Source organism: Notamacropus eugenii, chromosome 2, assembly GCF_028372415.1.
Source record: "Notamacropus eugenii isolate mMacEug1 chromosome 2, mMacEug1.pri_v2, whole genome shotgun sequence".
NCBI lineage: Eukaryota > Metazoa > Chordata > Mammalia > Diprotodontia > Macropodidae > Notamacropus > Notamacropus eugenii.
In genome coordinates, this window is record NC_092873.1 from 56321657 (window position 1) to 56337041 (window position 15385).

Consider the following 15385-nt stretch of genomic DNA (forward strand, 5'->3'; position numbering starts at 1 on the left):
CACTTCTGAGGGGAAGTGAACAGCCTGGGCAATTGGACTGGAAGGGCTGAGCAGGTGACTCCCTCCATGGGACCTCAGGGACATCTGTCTTAGGAGCGGTCACCAAGTGACCTGGGTGGCAAGTGAGGCCACTCTCTCCTTTTATAGCTCAATGGCAGCAGTTAACATTTATGTAGCATAGAAGGTTTGCCAAGGTATGTGAAGTGTGCTAGGCAGTGCAGTGGAGAGAGCACCTAGCATCAGGACAGCCTGAGTTCAAATACGGCTTCAAGTTACTTCACCCTGTTAGCCTCAGTTTCCCCATCTGTAAAATGAGTTGGAGAAGGAAATGGCAGAGCCCTCCAGTATCTTTGCCAAGGAAACCTTGAGAGGGGTCGTGGAGAGTTGAACATAACTGAAATGATTCAACAAGGTATATGAATAGGTATTTGATTAAAAACTGAGGTTCGAAGATACCAAACTTTCCAGTTGGGGACTATTTACATTCAGCCACACAAATTTGTCTTGTCTTTCCACGAAGGAACCTATTTAACCATGGTTAAATCCATGTTCCATTCTGTCTCGTGGTGTCACAAAAGTGAAGCCTGTCTCCTGACTGTGGCAGGGGCTTAGAGCTGGTGGCAGATACACACTAGGGCCCCTCCCTGGCTTTATGTGCTGTCTTCTCTCATTAGAAGGTGAGCTCCTTGAGGGCAGGGCTTACCTGGAGAAGTGAGGCAGACTGGACACAGGGCTGGGGTTACAGAAATGCACATGAAGGCCTCCCAGCGTTAAACTTCCTTTCCTTTGCCCAGAACCAGGGCAGCTTCGGGCTGAACAGCATTTGTATGAAAAACAAAGATTATCTGGGGACTTCAGGGGAGAGCAAGTTCACCAAATCACGGAGAGTGTGAAAAAAGGGAAGAGAGAATCATGGTCACAAAATTTCAGGGGCCTTGGCATCATCTAGTCTGATCCTTCTTGGGGGTAGGGGCTGTGCTGGCCTTTCTCTGTATCCTCAGCATCATTGAGCAGTGCCCAGCACACAGTAAGTGATTAATAAATGCTTGTTGACTGACTGTCAGAAGGCAGTGTTCAATACAAGTAAGGTGGGTGTCATGCTGCTCTCTGCTGTGTGGGTGGGCTCATCTGGAGGCCTCTGAGAAGTTGGCATCATGGTGGGATATGGCCAGGATGGGGAGGAGATTGATCCCATGCCAGAGCCAGAACCTGGGGAAAGGAAGACCCTGGGGATGGGGATGGGGATGAGAACTGTCTTCAAACATCTGAAGGGCTGTCATGTGAAAGAAGGCTTTGTCTGCTGGGTCTCCAAGGGCAGGGTTGGCATAATTGGTGGGCCACCTTGGAGCTGTGGGCTGCCCTTCTAGGGGCAATGGGTTGCCTTCTCATTGGAGGGCCTCAACCAGAGCCCAGGGAGCAGTCATTAAGGAATTCCCATTCAGACTTGGAGTGGACCAGATGCCTTGGAGTCCATTCAGGATTTTGGAAAAAGAGAAAGAGAAGCATGATGGACTTCAGGTCTAGGTGATGCAGGAGCTCAGAGTGCATGGGGGGCAGCTGGTATTTAAAGCAATCATCAGACGCTTTTCTGCTGTCTGAACACCTGCAATCTAAACACCAGGTGAGGAAAAGATGGGGCCGAGAGCCCCAAAAGATGCAGGACGACTTGGGGGAAGGGAGAAAGCCAAAGGAGCCAGGGTTTAGAACAGTCTGCTATCCCAATTAAGCTAATGATACGTTCCTTAATTGGTAGCTGGGAGCTTTCTGGGTTTCTGAAGAACAAAGCCACACATGGGTGAGTGTATCCAGCAGCTGAAGCCTTTGCTTCTGTTTATGGTGACCAGCTTGGCAGCCCCTACAGTGTGGGCAGAATGGGGGCTGGCTGGGGTGGTGGTCACACCAGGGGGAAGAGGACTGGTCTTGTATCACTTCATTGTCATCCAGGAACAGAAATGTCCCACTGGCAGCCCCTTAGGAATAGCAACATTTGCTTCCCTTTCTTTTGTTAGAGACCCAACGCTGGCCACCGGCTCCTCCACATGGGGGACAAACAAACTGAGAGAATGGACGCTGTGAATGAGCAAGGGGATTGCCTTCCCTTCATGCACAGACTGTAGGTTTAGAGAACCCATCAACGCGACTGGCACAATCCACGGGATTAGGAACCACCACCACAACAGCACACAGGGCTTTAAGGATAAAACAGGTTCTCATCAGGCAAGGAAAAGCTTAATGAATCACAGCATATGGGCACAATGGAATTTTACCGTACCGTCAGAAATATGAAAGATCTGAATGAACGGATGCAGAGAAAAATGAGCAAGAACCAGAGCGAGAGACAGGATGACAATGATGAGGAGGATGACGTAAGAGAAAACAACTTGGAAAGACCCGATTGTTGACCAAAGGAAGCATCAACAGGCTTGCGTGCCTCTGAGAGGCTGACACACACAAAAATCTGAGGGGGGCGATGGTGCCAAGGGAGACACAAGGTCTGTTTTGTGACCTATCTGTTACAAGGGAGGGGAGGGTGAGCTGCGTTACTGGGTAGGGACAGGTATGAAAAAAAAGGGCACTAATGAAACCTTTTCCAAAAAAATTAACAGAAGAAAAAAGTGCAGGAGAGTAGAAACAGGCAATTTTACTTTAACTTTATAGATACATTTCTTAAAAAAATGAAAAATGTATAAAAGTTCACATTTTCTCACACAATCCTCTTCCCTGTTCTTTGCATCTTAAAAGGTATGTTGATGAATATCTTTTATTAACAAGTAATAATAATGTTAATAATGTTAATGATGATGAAGGAGATAGGGTCAAAGATCCAGAGCTCTGGTCTGCAGTCCTTCTGCTACCAAGTCCTAGGCTACATCAGGCTGGTCACTTGATTTCAGTGGGCTGATTTTCCCATTTTAGTATGGGAATACCATCTATCTCATCTTATTTCCAAGGGATGCTAGAAGGAAACTATGAGAAAATGGATGGGAAAGGATCTTGGAAATTAAAATTCTGAACAAGGTATTACTGTAATTAAAAGCTAATCACGGATTACATTGCAAAATCAGGAGCAAATGAGGGCAATACCCTTGCACCCCAGCCATGGTGACTCAGGAGGATACAGAAAGGGAAATCAGAGATTCTGTCCACGAATTCTGCTCAGAATAATTGATTTGCCAAATAAGAATCATGCCTAGACAATAAGGCAGGAAGCAGCATGATTTGGGCTAAATCTCCATTTGGCAAATCAATATATAGAAAATGTCTCTCCCAGTACTTTAAGATTATCCCTAACCCAAAGCCCGGGGTTGGATTAGAGGCAATTTTGCAATTGGAAGGGAAGGAAAAGACATCTGATACTATCTTCTCCAGCAAATCTCTCTTCCTTTTTTCCCACGTAATTAAGTCTAGTGATAGGAATTTAAAATTAAACGGAAGCCACACATCACGGGCAGAAGCAGTGACAGCTGGCCAATGACCTTGCCACACACTGCATTAGAGCAAATCCGGTGGAAAATGAGGTCTTGATGATCTCCAAGGGCCCGAGGGAGAGGAGCTGTTGGGCTAACACAAAGCCCTGAGCACATTTCAGAGCTCAGTGATTCTCGGATGTGGTAGAAGAGAAAGCTGGAATGACATCAGCCAGAAGGAAAAGAAAACAAATTCTATCCTTCGGGATCCACAGGCCCTTTGGTGCAGGCACTGGCTTGAAGGCAAGGTTCTGATGGCCTGTTTCCCCAGCTGGTCTCTAGAGGCCATCTTTTCTTGTGTATTCACTCACTAAAGGAGGGGTCAAATCAAGGCAGGGCATAGGGGTCAATGTCTTAGGCGAATCAATCTCCCCTGTCACAAAAAGGCACACAATGGTGATTCCTCATGAAACAATAGGCTGTTGGGTCTTGTAGTGCCAGAAGCAGACCATGTGGCCCTTCATGTATGATATCCTGCCTTGGGGACCCGGGCTTCTAGTCCCTCAGAGGCCATCAATCCCCACCTACCTCCTCATCTGCTGACTAGGAAAGAGAATTTAATCCCTGGCACAGGGAATGAACACAGGAAACACATGAACACACTTAATAACACTGGCTTGTTGACTTGACTCGTTAAACCAATCCCCCAAGGTCACCGAGCTGGGGTTTTAACTCCAATCCCACTTCTTAGCCCTCACCTCTTTCTGCTGCACTCCATGGCTCTGGCAGTGAGTCCTAGGACTCGCCTTGGTAACAGACTCTTGTGCTTAGGGATCTCTCTATATGACAAAGAACTGGGGGGAGGGGCGTCAGGAAATGGGGACCCAGGCCCTTTAAGACTCAGCAATATGCAAGGAACCTTTCCTGGAGCAAATCTAGCAAAGCAGGGTAAAGGTGGAATTCAGTGGGTCAGTAATCATTTTATTAAGCTCCTACTATGTACCAGGCACTGTGCTGGGCATATGAAGTCAGAAAGTCCCTGTTTGCTAGGAGCGAAGGGTACATTGGATGGGTCAGGGAACACCAAACACATACAAAGGCAACCCAAAGTAACTGTAGGGAGGGGGCTGCCTTCTCCCCTCCCCCAGTCTCTCCCCTCCCCTATACTTCCATGGTCTTTAGCCCTGACGCTCTCGATCCTCAGGGTCGAAATGCCAACAATGAAGCACAGTCCACATGGCCTGTTCTTTGAGCACAGCATCCAAGATGAGGCTGGCGTTCCACTGACTAGGCGCTCCTGTGCTATTTGCAAATAAAAGCCTGCCTCAAAGTGGCCTTAAAATGGCTCTGCTGGCCCCTCAGAGCCTGCAGTTGAAACCTGCAGGCTTGAGGATGGGAAAAGCTACTTTTTACTGTGCTTACAGAAGGATGTTTGTTCTTTAACTGATTAGGCAATCGTAGTGTGCAGCTTACCTTTCAGAGGGATGCTAATCCATGGTCAAACTCATTACATCTTGTATATTATTTCAAAAGACATCAGATTTGTGACTGAGAAGAAGCCATGACCTCTTCATGGACAGAGAAACCCTCAACTTGAGAAATAGACTAAGAAGTAATTGGTGGCTGCAGCCTCCCTGCCCACCTCCCCCAAGCTGGAGGCACTTTGGTTTGGCAGCATCAGCTGTAGGTGCCAGGATGGTGAAGGAAATCATTAAGTATAACAATAAAGGTTACTGCATCAGGGAGCCAGATGGAACCCAATTGGCCTGGGATCCCGAGTTCAGCTTCTGTGTACCTGGTGTGGCCCAGCCCCCTTGTACTCTCCTTGCACCTTCTTGGAGGACTTCAGTACAACACAGAATGATGGAGGAGCGGCCTGGAGTAGTGGATGAGGGCAGGCCTTGAGTCAGGAAGATGTGGGTGCAGGTTGCCCTTCGACTCAGTCATATAACTCTGGGCAAGTTGTCACCTGAACTTTGCATGCCCCAGAAGATGCTCTCAGATGAGAAGGGGGATAAGGTGCCTGTCTGCATCACAGTAGTCAAGAGTCCTGCACTTGGATGAAATCCAGGGCCTGGTCTAAGAAGAGCTGACCATCCACAGCACACAGGACCTTTCTTCTGGGGGACAAGACAGATTTCATGGAGGCTGAATCACAGGGACAGGGTCAGGGAGAGGCTGCGTTTGTAGACTTCTGACTAGGAGCCAGCAAGTCTGTGCCTTGTTGCTCTCTAAGTGTTTGCCTTAGTGAAACCAATGCAAACTTGGAAAACATCCTCTTGGTAAGTGTGATTAAGGCTGCCTCTCTTTCATTATCCACCTGTTGCCTACTTAAGAAGAAAATGTCAACCAATTATCCTGGTGGATACTGCATCCACCGAGCAGTTATGACAAAAAGCCCTGCAGAGGTTCTGGGTCTTTAACGATTTTTCCATCAGAGGCATAATTGATGAAACACACATGATAATGGCACGGATTCAGAAGGAATGAACCAGTCGGCTGGAAGTCCAAGCTTGGCCACGAGGGCCAGTCCTTGTGTCATGAGCTACAGGAGACACAGAACTTGCCTGCGGCAGTGGGAAGGTCTGCGCCCACTTCAGAGGATGATCCATCCTTGCAAAGCCTTTTTAGCTTAAACTTTTCCTAAGAGTATGAAGGAAGAGCAATAGAATATAACACAAACAGAGGAAAACAGAATTGCAGTTTTGCACATTATAATAAAAACAAAACCCAGCTGTCTAATGTGTTTCAGGAGAAACAAGAGTAACAATCCCCACTCCGACACTGTGTAGCTCCTTGATTACTTGAGAGAAGGATCTGGGCTTTCCCTTTCATCCAAGCAGACTGCTGCCCGAGGAATCACTGAACCTCAGAGGCAGATGGGGCCGTGGTGGCTGGCCAGCCCAGCTGTCACCTGGATAGCAGTCATTCGGCCTCAACGTCGCAGATCCTGAGACGGGGACCTTTCCGGCACCCCTTCTGCTTTGGGGCCTTTCCCGTACACAAAGCCTGTGCTCCTTGCTGCTGCTGCTTCTGCCTTCTGGGGCCAAACAGAACAAGTTATCATTGCCCAGGAGTCTTTTGAGTACTTGAGGACATCTGTCCTGTCTGGCTCTGCTGAGTCTTCTCAGGCTGAAATATTTCCTTGGAGATGGAGGGTGTGAACTCAAACCTTGCTCCTGATGGCTGACAACTACCATGCCCTTAGGTTAGATGCTAATTCCTTTTGGGCCTTAGTTTCCTCATCTGTAAAATGAGTGGGTTGGACTCGGTGGTTTTGAGCTCTTGATCTGGGATTTGGAACAGTTCTAGTCACTGGTTGGGGAAATAGAGGCACAGAGGTATCCAGTGAGAGCTTGATAATTCCTTGTTGAATGAATGAACAGGAAAAGAGGCCTTGATTGGCTTCGCAGAGGGTAGGTGAGAAAGCAGGCATTTTGAACAACAGTCTGTATTCTCTAAGGGACTACCAATAAGCCAGGCTAACATAGAAACTGAGTGAGCAGGGAGCTCCTGTCTGGAGTTGGGATGGGTTCTCAGGAATAAACACCATGAATCAGAGGACTCAGTAGTCAGTGAGATTCACATCTGGGACACGATCAAGTCTGAAAAATGGCATGGCATCGGACAGAAAAGCCCCAGTGATGGTATTTGAGAGAAAGGGCTGGAGAAGAACACCAAAGAGATGGCCACCTGGCCTCGTGCAAGGCTTACCTCCAATGTTCATGGGCCCAAGAGCAGCCGTGATGGTCCCTGGGCCCTCGGTACCAAACTCAGCTGATGCATGAAGGAGGGGCTGCTGAGTGCCTTACTGCAGGATAATGGGCTGTTAGCAGCTCTCTACCCAGACTCCGCTGGAAGGAAAAACTCCCCTATCTGCTTGCTGAAAGCTCCATCAGCAAGAGCTGTGCCAGGGGAGCAGTTCCAGTGTAACCTGATCAGAGGCTGGGGCAGAGTGGACTGAGAGGACAGCATCGGCCCAGGTTTTCTCCCCAAGGTCGGTCTGTGATAGTGGTGCATGAGGTGGGTCCCAGGGTGGTCCAAAGGCTGCCTGGGAGAATGGAGCTGCAGGCAAACAAAGACCCAGGAGAAAATAAACACACATGACCTCACTCGACTCCTCGGTGCAAGTCACAAAGCCTGTCAATGCAGCCTGAGCAGGCTCTTCTCTAAGTGGGAGAAATTAACCCATTTCCACCCTCCACTGCCGCAGGGCTCTTCAACTCCCAACAGCTACATTTGCTGGGCACTGTAGGCATCAAATATATCAAGCCAGGAGCTAAGAGCACAATTACAGATGAAAAGAACTGTAATCACCATTAAGGAGAAAGAGGAGGTCCCTCACAGTTGACCTTTTCCCATTTGCTGTTGCAGTTCAGAGAACCAACTTTTCCATCAGGAGGATAGCTAAGCAAGTTTCCAATGAGCCCAGTGCCCATCATGGAAGGTGGTGACATAACACATCAGCATGTGCCAAGGGCAGAGAAGACAGTGCTGACAGCGCCATCTTGAATTCAGAATTGACAGCAACCTCAAGGCACTGAACACAGCCAATAAAGCAGCCACTCGGTACCCAGCCTCACTCCTCCCCACAGCCTTTATCTGAGTTGTTTTTCAAAGAATCCCAGGAGCTGGAAGGAAAGTGAACTGGTCCAAATGTTCACTCAAGTCTCAAATGAGATCATGTCTGTAAAGCATTTAGTACAGTAGGTGCTAAATAAATACTCCTTCTTTTCCCTTCTCTTCCTTCCTTCCCTTCCCCTCCCTTCATCTCCTGTGTGAAGGTCCTCTACAGCATCCCTGACAAGCAATCATCTAGTTTCTGTTTGAACATCTGCAAGGACAGCAGGCTCACCATCTCAAAAGGCCGCCCATTCCATTCTGGGCCATTGGATTCAAAGCCGAACTCCTTTTATTAACTCCAACTCCTCAGTCCCACTTTTGTACTCTATAGCCTCAAAGAAAAAGTCCTAATCCTGCCTCTTCACAGATGGGAAATGATAACGCTTTGCTACCCCTTCCATTCCTCTTTTTGTGATTGTTTCTCCAACGAGGGCATTAGCAACCACACCTGGGCCTGATCTTTTGGGAGCTATTTTATTCACGCCTGTGACAAAGCAGGCTTCAAGCAGGCCCTCCATTCTATCTACTCTTTGGTCCTTGGGAGACACCTGAATACTGTTGGGACAGAACATCCTAAGAAGGAGAGAGAGAGTCCAAGAATAGACACTGTGCCTCCCATACAGAAGTGCTGCCCTTCTCCTGTTTGGGAAGTGGGTGGTCCTAGATACTTTCAGGGAAGAGATATAGGAGGCATCAAGGCTAATCTCTGCTTTATGCCACCTGAATATGCTTCTGTACGATCTTAGATCAGGAAGGGCCCTCCACAACTTCCGGTCCCACCCTGGTCCCAAGCAGCTGGCGGGTGGGGGGGTGGCGAAGTCTGGCATCTGGCCACGGCTGACAACCCCGCTACTGCACAGCTCTCACAAAAGATACCCTCAGAGCAGGAGTAGAGAAAAGTCCAAGTCTGAAGCATCCTTGTTTTTTTATCCTGTCTATACCTCCCTTGACTTTTGTCTGGCTAGTAACCAGCCGGTCTCAGGTCTGGCTAGCTGACACTGAAAGCAATTTTTTTTTCGGTTGTTATGGAAACACAAGTGCTGTGAGGCCTTTTTCTTTCTTTCCCAAACTCCAACACAAACAGCATCAGGGCCTCCCTGTGATAGAACTAAAGCCACCTAGAGGACCAGGTACTATCTGGACAAGCCATCTCCCACCTCTATGCCTTTGCCCTGGCACGCTCCAAGTACACTCCTTCCTCACCTCGACTTCTGTTCCTTTAGGATGTAGTTAGAAGAAGCTTTTCCTGTTTCCCTCAATTGGAAGTAACATTCCTAAACCTTTCACCCTAACTCCTTGTATTTATTCTGGACAAACTTATATATGTACCTGTTGTTTCCCTTCAGAGAAAGTAAGTTCCTTGAGAGTTGGAACCACCTCTGTTTTGGTCTGTAAGCTCGGCGCCTTGCACAGGCACAGTTCCTGGGCAGTTATTTAATAAATGCTTGCTGACTGACACTTAGCTGAACTCTGGTGTTGCTAATGGTGCTGGTGGTCTCACTTCATCTTTACTCAGAAGGCAAAAATGAACTCCCTAAATTTAGGATCAACTGGAGCAAAAGAGTAGTATTTGAACGACAAAACAATGATAGCTAGCTTCAACTCCCTCCCTTTAGAAAGGATTTCCCCCCTTTCTCAATATAAACAAAGTCCCTGTTGTCAGGGCTTATGCCCCTTCCTGGAGGTAGGTTCAACCCTCTGGGAGAAAACTCTTTCAGGTAGTAAGAAGTGACAGCCAGGCTTTGTGCTAGCCAGGGGGCTCCTTCCAGAGAGGCTACAGGGCAAAGATGTGCCAAGAGCAAGTTTGCCCACACTCATGAAAAGGCGGTCCTCCTCCCGCCCCAGGTACCTGCATCTCTGTAAGCACCTAACCCCCAGGGAATGATGTAAGTAGGGTCTGAGAGGACCCTTTGTCTGAAGTAGTTCCTTAAGAAAGTGGTGGAGTCTGGTTGGTTTCACAGAATTTTCAGGAAAAATCCACTCAACTGTGATCCATCCCCTTTGGTTAACTGCTGAAGGTCATCTCATATCAAAGCACCATTTTCAGTGTTCATTTTCTGCAAGCAGCAAATATGTCTGGTGTGGGGATCTGTTTAGTACCTGCCGATGAAGGATTTTCAAAGAATAGAAGTAAATAAATATATCCTGGTGAACACTCTATGGAGTCCAGTGAAATTCTCTGACAATTCTGAAGGCAATTCAAGGTCAGGCTCACAGACTTCAAGCTGAAAGGGACCTCTGAATCAATGAGGTAAACCCATATCTAAGTGAGAAGCACCAGAGTAGCGTCCTCAGAAAACGGCCGTGGCCATTTTCTTTGCCAAGTCTTTGCCTTGGGACCTCCTGGCTTAAATTGTGATTGTGAATAGAAAAATGAGTGTCATGCTGCCTTCAGAGCCAGAGGACTTGTGTGTGAATCCTGTCTCTTGTCACTTAGAATCTGAGTGACTGGACAATTTTCCTCTCTGGGCCTCAAGTTCCTCATCTGTAAAATGAGAGGTCAAACTGGATGACTCCAAGGTCCCTTCTGTTTCTAAATGGATGATCCTAATGGTGAGAAGAGAAGGGGTAGGTAATGGAGACTGGAATGAAGGGGATCCTGAGTTCCGTCAGCTTAGACCCCGCAGGATTCACCAGGCTGGAAAAGCTCTGAGCACTGTCCCTGTAGCCTTTCCAGACGGCTTTCCAAGCAGTACAAGACTGGTAGGATGACTGCTTGGTAAGGAAGTCTCTGGCCACAGTCACCCATGCAGCAAAGATGATACAAGATGGAGCGGAGCCCTGCGTGTACCCCTTCCACTTCCTTTCTTTTTTTAAACTCGTATCTAAGTTTACTTAGAATTCATGGACTTGATACAAGAGTATTTAATAAGAATCAGTAAATAAAACATTGTAACAGCAATAATATACTTTGTTACAAATGTATATGTTGAGAAAAAAAATAACTTAAAAAATAGCTTTATGAGTGGACCGAAGGGGAAAGTGGATACTCAGAATCACAGGGTTTCCCGATAATCTAGAAACATTCACTTAGCTGCTGGAACTGTCCAGGAGAGATCCTTGTCCAAGGACCAGTGAGGAAATGTACGATAGATGGGGCTGGGCCATCTTGGTCATGATGTTTTTGTTACATAAAACCAGAAAGCCAAAGGAAATTGCAGTTAAGTGGAAAGATGGCTCATAGTGGATGGCCCTGAGAGGCGAACAGAGGAATTGGTGGAATTAGTTTTTAATCATGTATCCAAAGGCAACAAGCATCATTTCCTGGAATTTGCTCATCTTATATAATAGTGCTTATGAGAGAGATTTTCTAAAAGACCACCATGCAAATAACAGCTTATGCGCCAACATCTGCTGCAGTGGATGAAGAGGTAGAGAAATGCCACAAAGAATTGGATAAGAGCTTCCAAATTTAATTTAAAACACCATGCTTTGTTACTCAGTGACTTCAAGGCAGAAAGTAGAAATAGGCAAGGTCAGTGAAAAATGTTGGAAAATATGATTCACAAGTAATGAAAGATGCCAAAGACTGAGCAGGTCTACAGGGACGACTCCCATCTACACATCACATGTAGTTTCCTCTAGAAAAGAAAAAGAAAATGCTATATGTGGTGAGCACCAGAAACATAAAAAGGAAACGGATTGTACTTTAACAGAAAGGAAACAAGGCCTTCTCAGTCTCCTCTGCTGGGTCTTTATCCAGACCGTGCCCACTCACCAGGCATGTGTCCTAAGGCTTCCTCCTGCACCCTCTTCTCTGCTTCCTCTGGATTATCTCATTTGGTTTGAATTTTGATTATCTCACTGAACCCCTCTATACAAACATGTACATACACATATATATGTACCCACACATATATACATAAATGTATATTCACATATCAAACACATATATAAGTATACAAAATTCCCCTGTTCATATACGTTATATGATACAATATATAGTATACATAATACAGGACACAATATATTGTAGATAATATATATTATACTACACATCAAGATAGCATATTACTATCACATACATGACATATTAATGTATTATATTACCTTTGCTCAGTTCCAGTCTCACTCATCCTGTATCTGATCCACTGCCAAGTCTTGCTGCTTGTCCCTTCACCACATCTCTTGTAGACATCCCCTTATCTCTACTCACACAGCCACTGCCTGAGGACGTACCCCCATCACGTCATGCAGGGACACTGGCCTTCCTGATGTCCAGTGCCTGCGACAGTTCGTCTCTCAACCCTGGGACGTTCAGGGTGGGCTTCCCTGGCTTAAAACCCTTCCCCCTTGGCAGGAGGCCTTTTCAAATCCCCGGGGTTTAGATACAAGTCTGTGAAAATGTGCAGAGAAGTAGGGAAGATTATGAATAAAAGAGAGAACAGAGGGGGAAAACAGTAGGTTTTGGTAATGCTTGGTGAGAAGCTGAGGAGAGCAAAGCCAGCCATGTGAGGGCATTTAAGGATGACCCTAGGAGATGGACGAGCAGCAGAAGAAAGCCACATACACACAGAGACACACACACAGAGACACAGAGACACACACAGAGACACAGACATACGTGCACACAGAGACACACACACAGACACAGACACAGACACACACAGATACATACAGACACAGACAGACAGACAGACAGACACACACACAGACACACACACACACAGACACACACACAGACACAGACACACACACACAGACACACACACAGACACACACACACAGACACACACACACAGACACACACACACAGACACACAGACACACAGACACACACACACACACACACACACACACACACACACACACACACACACACACACACACACACACACACACACACACACACACACACACACACACACACACACCCCGTCCTGAAGAAGGATGGCTCTCACTCTCTGCTCATCGTTAACCCAGTAAGTGACCAAACTGACATTAGCGGCGCAGTCTTCATGGGTTTTCTTCTGCTGTGTCTGCCCAGTGGTCCTAATGCTTTGGTTTTGTGTGAGAGGAAGCTGATGCTACCAGCCACCAAGCAAAGATGGTGCCTCGATTTCAGCAGTCAGTACAGCCCAAGGAAGGGAGAAAGGAGCCTTGGGCTTCAAGAGGCGGCTTTCCTTTCTTGTGAAGCCTTGTGGCTCTTGAGTTAGCTACTGCCAACTCCATCCCTCCTCTGCACCTGGTGAGCCATGAGGCCAAACCTACCAACGTCTTCCAGCATGGGAGAAAACATGATTTCTTAGCTCCATTTGGAGGGTCAAGAAAGGTTATCAGCATTAGATGGTGTTTGTTTCTGAGGCAGGGCGATATGAATAGAATTTGGGGCTTCACTTGGGTTCGAATCCTGTTTCTGACAATGACCAGCTGAGCAGCCCTGGGCAAGTTTCTACAACCTGGGTGAGCTTCCTCAACGGTAAAGTGGGGCTAAGAATAACAGCTGTTTCACGAGCTGTTGTGGAGAAAAGATGAACTAATGTGTGTAAGGCACTTTGGCCACTTAAAACTCGTGTCCACTAGTCATTACATTACTATCACTGTTATAATATCCTTTGTGTTTACATTACAGTAGTAATAGTGAAGATTATTTTCTGGGCTAATGTTTTTCCAAATCCTTCATATTAAGTTGTTTCTTATGACACAATCTGATTCCATACTTGCGTAGTGGGCACCCACTTTATTTCTTAGCTAACACAAAAAGCACCTTGAGGTATGTTTTGGTCTGTTGGGCCCTCTGCCTTCCTCGGGGTCAAAGGGCAGTAACACCTTCATCATTGGGGTTCAGTTTCACAGTTTACTGACAGCCAGCTCGGGAGATAACAATGGGTTCCCACTGACCCCTTCTGTATGTCAGACAGAGCTGCTTGGCATTGGGGAGCAGGGCAGGGTGCTGCTTCAGACAATGACATTTCACTGGTATCCAGAAGCAAGAAACAGCCCAAAGCTGCTTCAGCCCCAAACGTCCTTGTGATCTCTGTGGAGCCAATACCAGTTTGAACATGGGCTTCTTTTCTCTGTCAACATGCTTTAGTTTTGTTCTTTTGGAAGAGTCTCAGTGGAGACAGTATCCAAGGCAGAGAAAAGGGACCACATTTTTTGGCGTGGAGCCTTTGAAGGAGAAACCTGCTGTTAGCCAACAGAACAAGCAGGTTGGTATTTCTGTTCTACAATTCTTTGTTTCACGTGGATGCAGGATGAAATTGTAAAGAGGCCAAGGAGAGAGCACCTACATCCCCAAACACTCCAATTATCAGAGAGAGAACGAGGGAGAAAATACACCAGAAGCTGTGGGTCTGTTTGCCTTTTGTTCAACTGTGTTCTTGTCTTGAGGAAAGACACACAAACTGAAACCCTTTCAAACAGCAACTGTAAATAAATGGGCCAGCAGTGACGCCATCCTGCTCTGTGCCACAACGCTTGCCATTAGGGACCAACGTGGCACTGAGGAGGGTTAGCATCCAAGTGCCCACTAAGCAGGGTTGGAGGCACCTACTATGTGCGAAGCACTGTTCTAGGCACTGGGGACACAGAGGAGCATGGAGGGGGAGAAGCTAGGCAGGAGCTAGTATTCAGGGCAAGCCCCCAAAAAGCAGTGACTTCACAGCTGGGCCCTCAAGGGAGAGACCTGTGTCTTAGGCACAGATGAACAGCATGAGCAAAAGCATGGAGTAAGGAGATGGCAGGAAGAGAAGGGGACAGGACACAGGGTCCAGTGTGTCAGAACCTTGAATTTGTGAGGGTGGGCGATAAGGCTAGAAAGGTAAGTTTGCTCCTGGAGTTGTCTGAAAACAGATCCCTAACCTGGCCAGCCCGAGTGCTTCTGTAACAGGCTGTTCTAGCCATCTCTGTTCTACAACTGCCCCTTCTTCTCTGTTCTGGAATCCTCTGGCCCCAAATCTCCCAAGTTAGCAACTTCCATTCCTTATTGCTAACATTTATAGAAGTGCTTTGAGATGCAAAAAATGTTTTTATTCCTTATTTCAGGTGATTCCCAAATAGACTGGGAGGTGGGGGTTACTTTTATGCCCAACTTACAAATGAAGAAACTGAGGTTGAGAAAATCACACAGCTGGCAAGTGTGTGAAGGGGGCTGGACTCGCCCCTGTGACTCTGCCAGTGTCAGTGAGGTCCTTCCTCTCCCCACAGCCCCACTGTCCCTACTTCCTTTCCTGCTTCACAGCTGTGGTTGAATAGGGTGGGGGGGGGGGCAGCCATCCTACAGCCCTGTTCCTGTCCCTGATGGGGTGGGCTGGCAAAGGAAATGAAAGCCCAGTCACTTCCACAGTAATTAGGAGGAAGTCCCAGACTGGGCAGCAGCTATCTCTCCACAGGACTGCCATTGTTCCACTCAC

At 47.2% G+C, this 15385-nt stretch overlaps 1 protein-coding gene across 8 annotated transcripts in view; it reads right to left on the reverse strand.

Annotated features, from left to right (window-relative positions):
* Positions 1–15385, reverse strand: part of VPS8 (VPS8 subunit of CORVET complex) — a 163310-nt gene that overhangs the window by 4882 nt on the left and 143043 nt on the right. The window contains exon 47 of one of the 8 annotated variants that reach the window (XR_011973980.1): positions 7122–7472. The exons of 5 other annotated variants lie outside the window; for them this stretch is intronic. Coding sequence is in view for 2 of the 3 variants with exons in the window: in XM_072640421.1 (XP_072496522.1) it covers positions 11570–11611 (42 nt within the window). In the remaining variant the exon portion in view is untranslated. 2 more of the 8 variants (XM_072640421.1, XM_072640422.1) reach the window with 2 other exon arrangements.